Here is a 15,808-nt window from a genome sequence, read left to right as displayed (position 1 = left end):
TGCCTGCTGCTCTTTCTTGAATATTTAACAAGCCAACAAATTCAATTTGTCTAACCCAGAGCCCCTGGTCTTCTCTTACAGACTTACTGCCACTGCTGTATTGTCTCATTTAATGATATCACCTTCTACCCAGCCCTCTAAACCATGGGAGGCAGCAAGGTAAAGTGGAAATAGATTTTCAAACTGAAAATCTAGCTGATCAGCCTTGGGTTCAAACCTTTTTGTGTGTAATTCATTTAACTTCTTTGATTTTCAAAGATTGTCCCCAATTTTTTCTTAGCCTCTTCTGAAAGGTGATGGTGAAGATCAGTTACAATAGATCGTGACAGAGTAGATAAATGGGGCTCACCTGGGATTCACCTCTACTGCTCCTTTACCCTTAGTCCCTATATCCAAAATATGAATAAATTCTTCTGTTTTTATCTCTTATTTATTTATGGGACACTCCCCCCTTTTAACCATTACCACTGCTTTTATTAGCTGCAGCTTACTCTACTGTAATACTTTATTTATTGACCTTCTGATCACATCTGTCTAATACACTACTACTGATGAAAATTACCCCAAATGAAAATCTGATCATTCACTAATAACAGCTAACAACCACTGCTTACTAAATCAAAGGTACTATGCTAAAGACTATATGCTTGTATTATTCAATCCACCCACCTATTTTGAAGTAGGAATTGATGAGGAAGCTGAGACTCAGAAAGGCTTGTTTACATGCCCAGTATCATAAAACTTATTTGTTTATACTCTACCTGACTCCAAAACAGATCTGAAGTAGTATACAAAGATAAATATCACAGGTCAAGGTTAAAATGCAAATATGAACATTGGGGGGCAAATAACAGTAATAATAGGAAACACATAATGAAATCACACTCCTCTTGCCTCTGTCCTTTCTCATCCTTATTCCTCTTCTACCTGTTGCCCCATTCAACCCCTGCACCTTAACATTCTCTTTTCTTCCCCCATTATCTTAGTCAACTCTATCTTTTAGAAGACAAGCCTACTTCCTTCCACCTTTGCCATCCAGTTTAGGAGTAGTCACTGTGTAATAAGGGCTCAGAAGCAAAGTCCTAAAACAGCATTAACAAACCACAGACAAGCAGGAAACGTGCAGCCAGTATCCCACCTGCAGTTAGATTTCTGCACGATATTTCAAAGACACAGGTGGTACTTAAGAATGGGCTTTGCAGTTGGGATGTCCAGGTTAAATCCGGGGCCTGACAAGTACTAGAGCACGGTGATACTGAGAAAGTTACTTAACCTCTCTGAGCCTTAATTTCCTTACCTACAAAATGAGTATAAGAGTGTTTATCTCAAACAGTTGTGATAATAAACTGATATAACACATGTAAAATAATTACAAAGTGCCAGGCCCTCAATAAATTCTTGTTATATGTTAGCACTCACCACATACAAATAAAACCACACCTTCAAGGTGGGAACGATGTGGGGTCATCCACATTCCTGAATCAGGGTGCATGGGGGATTCATAATCCCGCTTCTGAGGAGTCTTAAGGCATATTTACCATAGATGTAAGAGGTTGAATAATGATTCTTTTTATGACCATCCCCAAAATGATCTAGGTATGTCTGATCTTTCAGGTTTGCAGAATAGAAATCGGTCTTCTGTGTAGTTCCTTTATTCTACAGATAAGTGCACTATAGTAAGGTTGAAATACACTTCTCTTCTCCCTTTGCTCTGGGATTAAGGGATGGAAGATCCTTTTGTAAAGATATAATAACACTTACCAGTTAAAATAATTTTTAGAGACATTTACAGGTCAGAGATCAAACGAATTAGAAAAGTATGAGGATTAAGAAGCAGAGGAACAGGGGGTGGTCAGCTGCCTCGATCCTGGAATCAGACTGAGCTCAATTCCTGGCTCCATACTTACTAACCCACATGGCTTGATCAAGTTACTTAGCTTCTCTGTACCTCAGTTTCTTTGTCTTATGCAACACAACTGTTGTGAAGATAAAATAATATGTATAAAGAGCCAGAGTGCTGGGCACATAAGGATGCTCAATACATGTTAACTACTACTGGAATTATTATCTTAACAGCAGCATTTCCCAAAATGTATTTCAATATCCCTCTGATTCAGAGTTTTGGGGAATACTGTTAATAGACTTGGTTCAAACAAAAAACGGGACTGTGTGGTAAAAAAATTTTTTTAAAATAAATCCAGGCTTTCAGGCATAATTTTTCAAAGTCTTTAACATGCTGAAACATTGTAACTACCACGAAGCACACTGTTAATCACCAAGGGGATGTAACAGGAAACATTTTCCAAACTGGCTTCACCACAGAACCCTTTATTACAGGATCATCTCATCTGATTAATAGTTTGCACATTTTGGAAAATGACAGGCTAGAGTAATATTTATATGCAACTATTGAAACGATAATTACCAAATATTACAAATCAAGTTTCATTCTAATGTTTCAGTATATATTCTTGCTATATAGCTCAGCGACAAAACTACCCATGAAGTCTGTAGCTTCGTATCAAGGTTCTTTTATGAACCTTCCCACCTACACCATAAGCTGCTTAGGAAAAGAGCTTTATGTCTCACTTCTCTACATTCTGCATTGTGCTGATTAGCCAGTGCTTTAAATACTGCTGCTACTCAACATAGAGCTGTTTATGCTGGGCTTTGCTTCCAACACTGATAAGAGAAACTTGAACTCTATTTTTTTTCTAAACATTATCAATACTAGAAAACTAATTATAAAACTCACCTCCCCTCCATTAATAAAATCCAGAACAAAATAAAGCTTTTCAGTTGTTTGGAAAGAATAATGTAATCCAACCAAAAATGGATGTTTCACATTTTTCAAGAGCACATTACGTTCAGCCATAATGTGTTTTTGCTGTTAAAAAAAAAAAATGGTAAAAAATCAGCTTGTATTAGACACCAGAAAACAATTCTGTTAACTGAGAAAACAGGTTTAGGAGAAACAAAGCTATTTTACTTTACCTCTTTTCTGTTGAGAACTATCTTTTTCTGTAACACTTTGACAGCATAAAATTTTCCATCCAGTTTCCGTTTTGCAAGAAGAACCTGTTATAGTTAAAGATTGTACCTACTATTAGAAATTTCAATGTTTTGATAGGAACAATTCACTTATCAATAAGTCAATACTTAAATTTTTAAAAAATAAAGTCCACAAAGGACCCAGATAATGTGGTGTTTTTATTTTGAAAATTGAAAATTACTGAATTTATTTCTCCAATTCCACTTTTCCTTAGATATTTTAATAAAACCAAAAAGTGTTGATGATTTAAATGACCAGGCATCATTTCTTTGTCACTTAATGTGCTAATGTTTGAGGTTTTTACTAAATTTAAGTGTCAAAATCTATACTGCTTGAGAACTGTGTGTGTGTGTGTGTGTGTGTGTGCGCGCGCGCGCGCGTGCATGCATGCTAGCCCTGAGTCCTGAAGAGTGTCTTTAGAAAATACTGAGGCTATAAATTTCATGTCTACATAAAAAAAGGAGAGGAAAATGGTTTCTAGGTGATCAAAATGTATTTTTGTTTTAACATTTGGGTTTCTCTTACAGGTTTCAAATTTAGAAGCACTCAGAGCAAGAAGCACCATGTATAGCTGAGATTCTATAATGGGCTGGGGTGCATGCAGACACTTCATGGATTTGAAGAAACTTAGAAGATCTTGCCCCAGAAAAAAAGGCAGACATACTCAAAGGTTTACAAACAAATTTTAAGGGATTCAAGACACCCTACAAGTTGTGTAACTATTAGATGATATATTCTAAAACGTTTTGAGATGATCTGCCACTAGTGACAATGCTGGGCATTACTTTTGAGTACATCTGTGGTCTTCCTCACTAAAACCTGTAACCACAGTCTAATCATGAGAAAAACACCAGGCAAATTCCAAAAGAGATACACAATATACCTAACCAGTGCTTCTCAAAACCATCAAGGCCCTCAAAAACAAGCAAAGTCTGAGAAATTGTCATAGCCAAGAGGAGCCTAAGGAGACATGACAACTAAATGTAATGTGGTGTCCTGAATGGGACCAAAAAAAGGACATTAGGTAAAAACCAAGGAAATCTGCATAAATGATGGGCTTTAGTTCATAATAATGGATCAATATTGGCTCACTGGCTGGAACAAATGTACCATACTAACATGTTACTAAATAGAGCAAACTGATGGCTTGGAAATTCTCTGAACTTTCTCTTTACTCTATTTTTTTTTTTTGTAAATCTAAAAAGGTTCTAAAAAATAAAGTCTATCAATTAAAATGTTTGTTGTTCATAAAAAAGGAGTCAAAACATCTTCAGGGTGAAAATGTCCTGAGTTCAATTGCTGGCATCTTTCTCATTTCTCAAGCTTTTGTTTTTTACAATATTTGACTCTGTTGAATGTTCCTTCCTTCTTACATTTTTTCTTTTCTCGACAGCTCCCCAACCCCCTGAACTTCACTTCTCTACTTTGATTGGTTCATCTTTAAGTATATTCTAAGAAAATAATTCAAAGAATGTGGCCATTAGGAGGTACACTGAAGGGTAGACATTTTTTCAGCAGATTGGTAGACGTGGAAAATAGGTGGTTAAGAAACAGATGGGCAAATGGAAAGTGGAACCAAGACCACCCTTTGTAGAAAAGCTTAGAATAAATATGAGATTTCCATTATTTATTTTACTTTATCATGTATATTTTTCTATTTTTCAAATACATTGTGAATCTGTAGTTCTCCTTGCTTTTCCTTCTTTTCTGTATTCTGCTTTTCTTTGTTTTATTGTACTTTGTTGGTTTCCAACCATTTTGCAAGATTTAAAATTTTTATTAAACACGTATATAGAAAAACTCGTAAACATTACAGCTCGATAAATTATTCCAAAATGGACACATTATGTAACCACTTCCAGGTTAAAACAAAACCAAACACTGTCAGTAGCCTGAAGCCTCCCATTTGCCCCATTCCAGAAACTATCCATCCCTGTTCTTCCTCAAAGGTAACCACTATTTCCATTTGCAATAACACAGGTTAGGTTTTGCCTGTTTTTGAATTTTGTGTAATTAGAATCACATAGACAAAGTGGTCTCTGCTTGATTTTTTTCACTCTAAATTATGTAATGTGCGTTCACGTGTGGCATGCAGCACAGTCTTCATATTTTCATCACTGTGCAGAGTACTGCATTCCACAGACATACCACACACAATTTATCCACTCTCTCACTGACATTTAGATTATGAACAACGATGCTTACGAACATTCTGGCACACGCCTTTCCTAGCACATATGTGCTTGAATTACTGGTGGCTACATAGCTTGGAGGAGAACCAATGTGTCACAGGTAATGCATATATTCAGCTTCAGTATTTAACACCAGTTTTCACAGCATAAAAAATGAAACACACAGGAACAAATCGAATTAAAGATGTGTCAAAACTCTACAAAGAACAGTATAAAACATTATTGAGAAAAGTTAAAGATGAATTAAATTAACAAAGGGATATGCCATGGTCACAGACTGGAAGACTTGATATTGTTAAGATGACAATTCTCTCCAAATTGATCTAAAGATTCAATGCGATCCCAATCAAAATCCAACAGAATCTTATGGAACTTGCCATGCTAATTCTAAAATTTAATATTGATATGCAAAGAGCTAAGAATAGTCTCTTGAAGAGGAACAAGGAGGGGAAGACTTGTTCTGTTGGAAATCAAGCTACATTTTCAAGACAATGTGGTACTCATGCAAGGATACACAAATAGATTAATGAAACAAAATATAAAATCTAGAAACAGAAATATAAAACAAAATCTAGAAACAGATCCACGCATATAGACACTGGATATATGATGAAGTTTGCCATGCAGAGCAGTAGGGAAAGAACAGCCTTTTCAATAAACTGCGTGGGATCAGTTGAACATCCATAGGGAAAAAAATGAACTCGACCCTACACCTCACATTATAAGCAAGAACCAATTTCTAGTAGACTCTAGATCTAAACATGAAGTTTCCAAAAGATTAATGCTTTTTGTTTTTAACAACAGACTATCTCTAACATTCTAACAGACTGTGAGCATTTTGAGAGCAAGATCTATTTCGAACTTTCTATTGCTTATATTATTAGCACAATGCCCAGCATGTAGCAGGTGGCAAATACACATTTGCTGAATTAATGAACACACATGGGTGTAATTTTATGGTCGCAGTTTCTGGTCTCTAGGGAACTCAGAAAAAAAAAACTACATCTAGATATACTGAAAGCTATGAATACAGCACACTATAATTAAACACGTACATATTTATTTTTACTACAGATTGAAGTATAATGCAAAAAAGAACTTAAATATATTTGATGATTCTGACAACTCCATCTATGATGCCTCTGCCCTTAGGGATTCTTCTTGCTTGGTACGGTCACACTGTCAAGCTACGTGCTTCATCTGACATTCACTGCATGAAGGGAGACAGCGTCCTCAAACCTCCCTTTCCTTCTCCAACTGCTATTTACACAGCTGCTCACTGTTGTCTTTCCGGCCTCAACTTAAATAGCACCTCTTCAAAGAAGCCATCCTTGACCAATTCATCTAAATAGGGATTTTCCTCCCACTGACTATTTTCCTCTGTCTCTTGACTCTAGTCTTCATTTCCTTCGTAGCTCCATTGCTACGTGTAATTATTTACTTGACTGCATAATTTTTAATTGACTATTTCCCCCACTAGGTTGTGAGCATCACAAAGGTATTAACCATGTTATTTTTGTTCAGTACTATCTAACTAGGCCCCAGAACAGTGCTTGCCACATAGGAGCTCAACAAAATACTTATTCAACAAATAAATTTTGGGTTAGAATTTGAGTAGATGCTTAGTATCCTGAATTATTCTGTCAGTACTCTGAAGGTAGAGAAAGCATCTTAATTCCATAGCCTGCATACCAACAAGCCCCGTGGTCTTGCATGTATAAAGCATACATTCCTTAAGTACTTACTTACTGAATGAAAAAATAAAAACACTCTTACCTTGCCAAAGCTGCCTTTTCCAATAACTTTTAAGAAATCAAAGTCTGTTGGTTTAGCACTGAAATAAATGAACAATGACAAGAATTAGCCTCCTAGAAATGGAAAGATGTTAACTTTTCAACATTTTTTAGCGCCTCACTCTTTAATAGGCAAATCTTGGGTACACTTCAGCATGATAACTCCAGCTTTCACAGTGGTAGTATCTCATCTTTAATATAAAATAGGTAATAATGAACAGTAATAATATCTACTTTCTGATTAGATAAGACATTTTATAATTTTATTTAAGCCTTGTTAAGTTTGGCTTAAGAAGGACTTCAATAATAGTCTCTTTGGGAGAAAAAGATCTTTCTTTCTTTCTATCTATCTATCTATCTATCATTTCTCTATCGTTTTGAACTCAGGGTAGCAAACCACTTTTATTAACCATAAACCTCACCAATGCTCTTAATAAGGAAACTGAGTAACTATATAAATTAGTGACACATTGCAAGGACTAAGTAGTCTGGTAATTATTCTGAAAAGGAAGTTACTAGCTGGAATACCTAGTAAAATCACTAAGATTTTCTGACGGAGAAAAAAGTCATCACAGTGTTTTGCATACATATCACTTGTATGTTAAAGATAAAAGAACTCTCTACTTATTCTCATAGATGGTAATGTAGGAAAGCCAGGAGTCCAGAAGGCAGAAGGTTATTTATTTGCACCTCAGGTAAAAACAGCATTGGCTGTATACAGGCAAAAGCACGTGGCTGCAGAAAGATGAACTTAAGCAGCCACAAGAGCTGTTTTCTTTAACGTGGTATGAATTCCTAAGTTGTACTAGGGAGAGTGAAATGACTCCATTTAGATTTTAAACGTCCTTCAATTCATTACTGAAAGAAATAGTCAATTCAAACATAAGAGTAACACCAGGTCTGGGTTAAATAATAACAGGTCAAGATTAGGGAGATAAATACTTAACTAAGCTTAGATGCTTTTCTTCTTCAAGAACCTGCTCTTTGGACTAGTTATTTTGTTCTTTAATGATATGCTGAAATACTGAAATAATTTTTTGAACGAACGTAATAGTGAAAAAACATGCAAATCCCTCAAGCAGTAAACACGCCAACCGAGGCCATACCCAAGGCCCCACTGTTAACTGTTGGTGATGAATCCTAATTGAAAGCAAACTTCCATTTTGTGCTGCCTGACAAGCTCAATGCAATAATGATAGAAAAGATGCTCAAAACCAAATTTCCTCTTCCAGTTACCATCCCGTTTCTTTGCTGTCCTTTGCAGCAAACCCATCAAGTAAGTTGTCTAAAATCACTGTCGATACCTCCTATACCTCCTATTTCCCCTCCTGTATTTCTCTCCTGAACCCTTTCCGGTCAATCTTCTCCCCACCGCACCACTGAAACTGTTCACAGAGGTCACCAATGACCTATCAGGGGTCCATTCTCAATCTTCATCTTACCTGCCCCATCAGCAACATCAACAGAGTTATTTACTCCCTTTCTTCACCTGCTTTTGTGACACCCCATTCCTGGTTTTCCTACCTTACTAATTATTCTTTCTTAGTCTCCTTTACCATTTCTCCTGTCTATACTCACTCTCTAAGTGGACCAAAAGGGTAAGGGGAAGCACAGTGTCCTGTGATAAAAGATAGAATACTTCAGAATTAATCCAATAAGCCTATAAGGATAATTACAAGTAAGGATAGCAACAATGCATTCCTCTTCCAGCCCACAGCAGTTATGACTCATCTGTCAGGGCACTCCTCAAACTGAGCCAAGAAGTAGCCTTGGACTCCTTCTTTGTATTCCAGTGAACTGCTGGAGTTGACACTTAAGATGAAGTCCACATTTGTCACTCCTCAAAATGTTTCCCCTCTGCTCAAGTAAATCTGGGACTATGGGAGAAACTGGATAAAGAAAATTTAATAGCCTTTCATATGCTAATTTCCATCAAGACTCCTCTGGAACAAGCTGACTAACAACTAGGGTTGGAGTTGTGACACTGAGCACCAAGAGAATATCAATTTGGCCTCCACGGATGCTTTTGCCAGAGTACTTTCCCAGGTACCTCCCAGGACTTATGGTCCCCACACACACACCAGGAAAGTAACAGTGGCAAAATAGCCGAACCCAATTCAACAATCTGTGGATTAAAAACTCCTCAGAGCTCTACTAAAACAAGGAGAAGCTAGAGCAGTAAATTAGGCAAGCGTACGACAGTATTATATTCACTGTAACTATAGTTCTATTTCACAGGCTTCCAGTTAAACTGGTATAATTATGTACATCTGCACATTTGCAAAAAATCTTCCTCAAATCCAGTGAGATTGTTTGAAACAAATTAAACCTACTGAGGATTTCCAGATGGTCCCAGGTTAATGTTCTGTGAGGTAGAGTGTAGCTGTTGGGATGGAAAAAAAAAAAAAGAATTTAACATTCTTACTGGAGCGTCTTATCGGTTAATGGATATTTTTTAAATAAAATACACATAACCATACCACAGATATTTGTCATATTAAAGAAACCTAAAGCCCTAATGCTTAATAAATGTACAGACTTTTGGAAAGATACACAATCAATATAAACATAACCATTTTAATGATAAATTTCAAGAGCAGTTGTAAGGAAAAATGTAAGGCAGAAATCAAAGTCAAAGTTGGCAAATGAATGAAGTAAACTGGGGAAAGCTCTTTGGAAGAGCTGGGCATTGAAACCACAATTGAAGAGGAATCATTTTTTACATTAAAAAAATTGGTTAAAAATAGCTTTTGTTTTTAAATTTTCAAATACTTTTAATAAGCTATTATTAAAGATAGGAAATGATAGTATGATGATGATTAAGACTGCAAATGCTGGATTAAAGTTTTAATTTGAGAGGAAGTAAACTTATTTCTAAAGCAAATACATAAAATCAGGAGTGCTTTTCTTCCTAATTCCACCATTGTGATAGTATCAAATTTTTAGATAGGCTTTTCTCTTTACAACAATTAACAAAGTAAATTTAATCCCTGTTATTAACATAGAAGCAAATCTTTACTCACCTAGTATACCATAAAGCAATTTAACTAATTAAAATTCTAGCTCACTAATAATCAACTAGAAATTTAACTCAAAATCCCAAAAGATTAATCTAGTGATCCTTCTACAGTGAGCACTTCTCACAAAAGCCAAGTGTAAGTGAATTCTTCTGCACATAAATTCACTATGAAATTCTTTATACATTCAGAGAATTAAATCAGAGATGTCTCAAATATGTACACTTTTACTAGAGCTCTATATAATTATACTTCATATAAGCTATAGATATGAAGTAAGCTTTTAAAAACATCTCTTTAAGTTCATCAGAATCAACAAATTTTACCTAAGCAATTTCTTATTAGAGACATATGTCATATATATTCCCACTTAAATTCATTTGTAACTTACAATCTCCAGAATACAAGTTTTTTTTTTTTAAATAAAGGGCAAAAGATCGAAAGTATATTTCGTATGAAGTAACAACACTGGCACCAACTTTTTAGTGACAAATCAAATGTATTTCTTACTGACACCTTTACATGAAAAATCTTCATTGAATAAAATTTTAATCCACAGAAGACAGAAATAAAAGGAACCATAACAGTCTAGCTCAAGACAAAAAAAATATATAAACACTCCGGTTCATTAGATGAGATTTGTCCTGTTGTAGCATAGTTTTAACATGAAGTAATCTCCCCCTGCTCCCCAGTTTTTCTGAGATATTATATAACTGACATATAGAACCGTATAAGTTTAAGATGTATAGCATAATGATTTGACTTATATATATCATGATTATGTTTAAATATTATAGTATTCTATACAATCTGATAATGTAATCAAACTAAGTTGTAATTTCAATACACTTATTCTTTTAATGAATGTGCAGGGAACTGTATCATTTTTCTATTCAATGAACTTTTCTATAAGATGAAGAAAGTGAAGTAAATAAGTGTGGATTAAACAATAACAAGGATAACCTGTCCCCTGAATTACATTAAAATGTAATAAGATTTTATTACTTGGCAACAGTTTTTCTAATGGAGCACATTTCTGAAATAATGAAAATTTCTGAGGTATATAATTAGATAACTTTTTACTCTACCTATTATTATTATCTTTTTTTTTTTTTTTTTTTTGCGGTACGCGGGCCTCTCACTGTTGTGGCCTCTCCCGTTGCGGAGCACAGGCTCCGGACGCGCAGGCTCAGCGGCCATGGCTCACGGGCCCAGCCTCTCCGCGGCATGTGGGATCTTCCCGGACCGGGGCATGAACCCGTGTCCCCTTCATCGGCAGGTGGACTCAACCCCTGAGCCACCAGGGAAGCCCCTCTACCTATTATTTTTAAGATTACACCTAATCACTAAACTGAAGTTGAGGTATATTTCTTAACAGAATGAACACTAATCAAGAGAATAAGTTTCTTGACTTCTCTTGGCCTCTGTTTTTTTTCCTCTATATAAATTAAGAAGGTCCAGATGCCTTCCAAGATATTTTCCAGCTATTAAATTCATTTGATTATCCACTCAGAAGTCCTTAATAAATAGTTACAACTGGGGCTTCCCTGGTGGCGCAGTGGTTGAGAGTCCGCCTGCCGATGCAGGGGACAGGAGTTCGTGCCCCAGTCCAGTAAGATTCCACATGCTGCGGAGCGGCTGGGCCCGTGAGCCATGGCCGCTGAGCCTGCGCGTCCGGAGCCTGTGCTCTGCAACGGGAGAGGCCACAACAGTGAGAGGCCCGTGTACAGCAAAAAAAAAAAAGTTACAACTGGGGTGCGGGGAGTGAAGGAACTGGATGAAAGCAGTCAAATGGTACAAACTTCCAGTTATAAGAAAATAAGTACTAGGGATGTAATGTACAACATGATAGATATAATTACACTGTGTATGTTATATATGAAAGTTGTTAAGAGAATAAATCCTAAGAGTTCTCATCACAGGAAAAACATTTTTTTTATTTAATTTTGTATCTATATGAGATGATATCAATAGATATTCACTAAACTTACTGCGGTGATTACTGCATGATATATGTAAGTCAGATCATAATGCTGTACACCCTAAACTTATACCAGTGATGTATGTCAATTATATCTCATTAAAACTGGAAGAAAAAATAAATAAAAATAAAACTGATGCAGTTCCTAGAAATTTTAATTTAAAAAATAATAAAAGTTATAACTGTAAGATGAAATATAGCTCTTTCTTTTTTTTGAAAAGGTTTTTTTTAATCAGTATTTTAAAACAGGAAAAGATCCTAGTCTAAGTTCCAGATTTTATGGATGAAACGAGAAACAAAATTTAGATTGAAAGTCAACAGTGAGAGAAGAGGAGCCAGAACCCAGGAATTTCTCTTAGTCTGGTTCTTTCTTCAAAAACTATTCTCCTACAGCAAGGCAAGACATTCTTTACATGATCTAAACCTACATACTCTCTACATGATTAACAAACAAAACATGGAAAATCACGGTTACATAAATTTTACTCTTTAAAATATTTTTTGAATAATATTAAGATGTTTTTAAAAATCCATAACCTTACCAACAGACGATTTACAAATATTTATAGTACTTTCATATAGTCTTTGCATAACTTCGAAAAACTGTGATCACACTGTGTAAGTTTGCATAAAAAGTTTTAAACCCTGATTTCATTTAATGGTATGTCAAAACTTTAAATATTATCATCTTTAGAAATATTTTTTAAATGTACAATATATAGGGACAACCACTATTTGACTGATGACTATTCAAACTGATTCTAACTTTTCATTATAAATCACACTAAAATGAACATCTTTGTTCTTTTCTGTGAAGGGTTATTTCATTTGCATCAACTCCTAAGTGACATGAATTACTTTCATGCTTGATACATGTTGCCAAATTGCTTTCCAAAAGAGTTGCATAAATTTTAACACCAGTAATGCCCAAGGATGCCCATTTTACCTTACCCTTATTAGTCCTGGCGGATTTTATTTACTTTACATTTTTGTTAATTTGGCAGATTAAAAAACCTCTCATTTGAAACTTTCATTTGCTACTGGCATCAAGGTTGAATATTTTCCCATATATCTGTTTACTAAGAGTATTTCTTCATGTCCCTTTTCCTTTTATCTACTAGGGTCCTAAATATCATTCTTTTCAAAAATCCGTATGTATGAGCTTTTTTTACATAGACATTATTCCTTCTTATACTTTGTTACATGTTTTCCCAGCTTGTGGTTTCTCTTTTGACCGACTGCACAGATATAAAATTAAAATATCCTTTTATTGTCCTAAGAGCAACCATGTCACAGACGTAAGAGTTAAATCTGTTCTCTTAACTGAGAATCCTCTTAGAGCATCAGAGAAAGAAAACTACTACTTTCCAGTAGTCACATCTATTTTTCAAATGAAGATTTTTAGCTGTGGGACAGTAATGTTTCAACTCATGACATTACCTTTTAAATCACAAAAACAGAATCATGACAAAATTAAAAGACATTATAAAGACAAAAACGTACATCTCTGATTTTCATGTATATATTTAACAATAGTATTAGTCAATTTTAAATTATAAAGGTATTATCATATTTATATAATACTTGTAATTATACTTTTAATTGCTACATAATAATCCTGAGTTAAGTTGTTGTAATTTACCTTTCTAACATAACTTTCTAAAGTAAATGTTGAAAATATCTTCATAAGAAGGCACAAGCTTACGATATTTATCACAATTAATTAAAAAAACAAGAATATCCTATTCTTTATTCTTTTCGGAAAACGTATTGATTATGTACATATAACTACAGCAATAAAAGTTAGTTGATACCAACCAGCCCATGTATACTGATTGCTCTACATCTCAAGACCTGACAATGCAGAGGAAGAGGTATGTAATATTCTGGTTGAAAAGGCCTTTCCTGCTGGCCAAAATTCAAAACAACAGTTGCAATGGTGATAATCATGATGAAGATATATGACGATCAAAAAGTAAGATGTAAAGCAAAGAAAGCAGAACACAAAACTTTATATATTGTATAATTAAAGTTAGGTAATTTTAAAAATTTCCACATATTAGAGAAGATAAGAAAGAAAATCACTAAAACGTTAAAAATTACTAGGTCTGGTTGCTGATAATATGGGTAATACTTCTAAATTATTTTCAAATTTTTCTTTAATTAACATGTATTACTTTCTATTATAAAAAGTACTCATTTTATCAATTTTATAAGAAATAGTGATAAGTAAGAGGTATACACATTTGTTTTTATGTACTCTACAGAGTAGAAAATCTACAATGGATGAAATTACTTTGTTTTAAGTAAATGGGGTCCTAAAGTTGCCAATAATTTCATCTCTGGGGAATGGTATTTTTTTCTGTTAAAAAATACAATTCCTCTTACTACCTTCTGAGTACTTCTTTCATCCTCATCTTCAGATGGATCTGACTGATGTTTTGGACTGTCCATTTGAAGGAATGCTCTGACATCTGGACTAAAAACAAAAATTAACTTTATTATGACTTTGCATTTCTACAGCTTTTCTCCCTTTTAACATGAAAATAAAAGTAACTATAGCAGCATTTACAGTAAGAAAGTCAAACAAAATCCATTAATAATCATTATTATAAAAGGAATAAGCAAATTAAGTTTAAAAATAGGGAATCCAATAAACAAATGGGCAAAGGTATCAACAGTCAGTTCACAGAATAGAAAACCCAAATGGTAAGGAAATTTATGAAGATGCCTAACTTCACTAATAATCACAAAAAAAAACAAATTAAAACAACAATGAGAAATTACTTTATGTCCACTAGCCAGCAAAATTTAGAAAGACACATAATACCAAAAGTTGGTAGGGATACAGGGAAAGGAACACCCTCATGTATTGCTGGTGAGAATGTAAAATGAGGCAACTTTTCTGAAAAGCAATTTGGCAATATTTGGTTAAACTTAGTATGCAGAAATTTCAGTTGAGGCCAGAAATTTCAGTTCTAAGAATAAACCACACACACACAAAAATTATGTACAGGTTCAGTGAAAGACATATAACTAGGATACTCACTGCAATATTCTCTATAGCTCTGAATCAGAAGCAAAACAGCCATCTACCACTAGGGAAATGAGTAAGCAAGCTATGGTAACTGCCTGCAGAGAACAGCAGTCAGCAATCAGAAACAAGGAACCACAGCACACCACCATTTACGTGTATATATTAAACACTCACAGACACAAAGCAACAGTCGATAAATAGATAACCAAAGACATATAACAAACATGTTGAAGTGGGCATCACCAGTGGGGATGAAGAAATGGGTATGAAGAGGAAAAAAATGGACTAAAATAAAAGAGGGGCCTTGCATGGACTAATGACAATCCTGAGGAATGATTAAATCTCTTGTATCTGCGGTACCTCCTCCCAAATTGTTCTTTTTTTTTCTTTTTTACAAGTTGAGATGTGTTAATCCCCAAATCCTAATTTATCCTTCCCCTGCCCCGCTGCTATCCCCTTTGGTAACCATAAGTTTGTTTTCTATGTCTGTGAGTCTATTTCTGTTTTCCAAATAATTTTATTTGTATCATGTTTTTTTAGATTCCACATATAAATTATATCATGATATTTGTCTTTCTCAGTCTGACTTACTTCACTTAATATGATAATGTCTAGGTCCATCCATGTTGCTGCAAGTGGCATTATTTCATCCTTTTTTATGGACAAATAATATTCTATTATATATACCTCACATCTTCTTTATCCATTCGTCTGTCCATGGATATTTAGGTTGCTT

The 15,808-nt window shown here is 34.7% G+C and overlaps 1 protein-coding gene across 10 annotated transcripts in view; it reads right to left on the bottom strand.

Annotated features, from left to right (window-relative positions):
* SGK3 (serum/glucocorticoid regulated kinase family member 3) overlaps positions 1-15,808 on the bottom strand; it is a 149,168-nt gene that overhangs the window by 18,374 nt on the left and 114,986 nt on the right. For all 10 annotated transcript variants that reach the window (XM_060286988.2, XM_060286987.2, XM_030859627.3 and 7 more), the window contains 5 exons: positions 14,427-14,514; positions 9,371-9,420; positions 7,021-7,078; positions 2,995-3,078; positions 2,756-2,887 (listed from right to left, as the gene is read on the bottom strand). In XM_060286988.2, coding sequence (XP_060142971.1) covers positions 2,756-2,887; positions 2,995-3,078; positions 7,021-7,078; positions 9,371-9,420; positions 14,427-14,514 — 412 coding nt within the window. The remainder of the gene's footprint in view (positions 1-2,755; positions 2,888-2,994; positions 3,079-7,020; positions 7,079-9,370; positions 9,421-14,426; positions 14,515-15,808) is intronic.

This window comes from Globicephala melas, chromosome 17 (genome assembly GCF_963455315.2).
Source record: "Globicephala melas chromosome 17, mGloMel1.2, whole genome shotgun sequence".
NCBI lineage: Eukaryota > Metazoa > Chordata > Mammalia > Artiodactyla > Delphinidae > Globicephala > Globicephala melas.
Note: the sequence above shows the minus strand (reverse complement) of the source record. Positions and strands in the feature narration are given on the sequence as shown.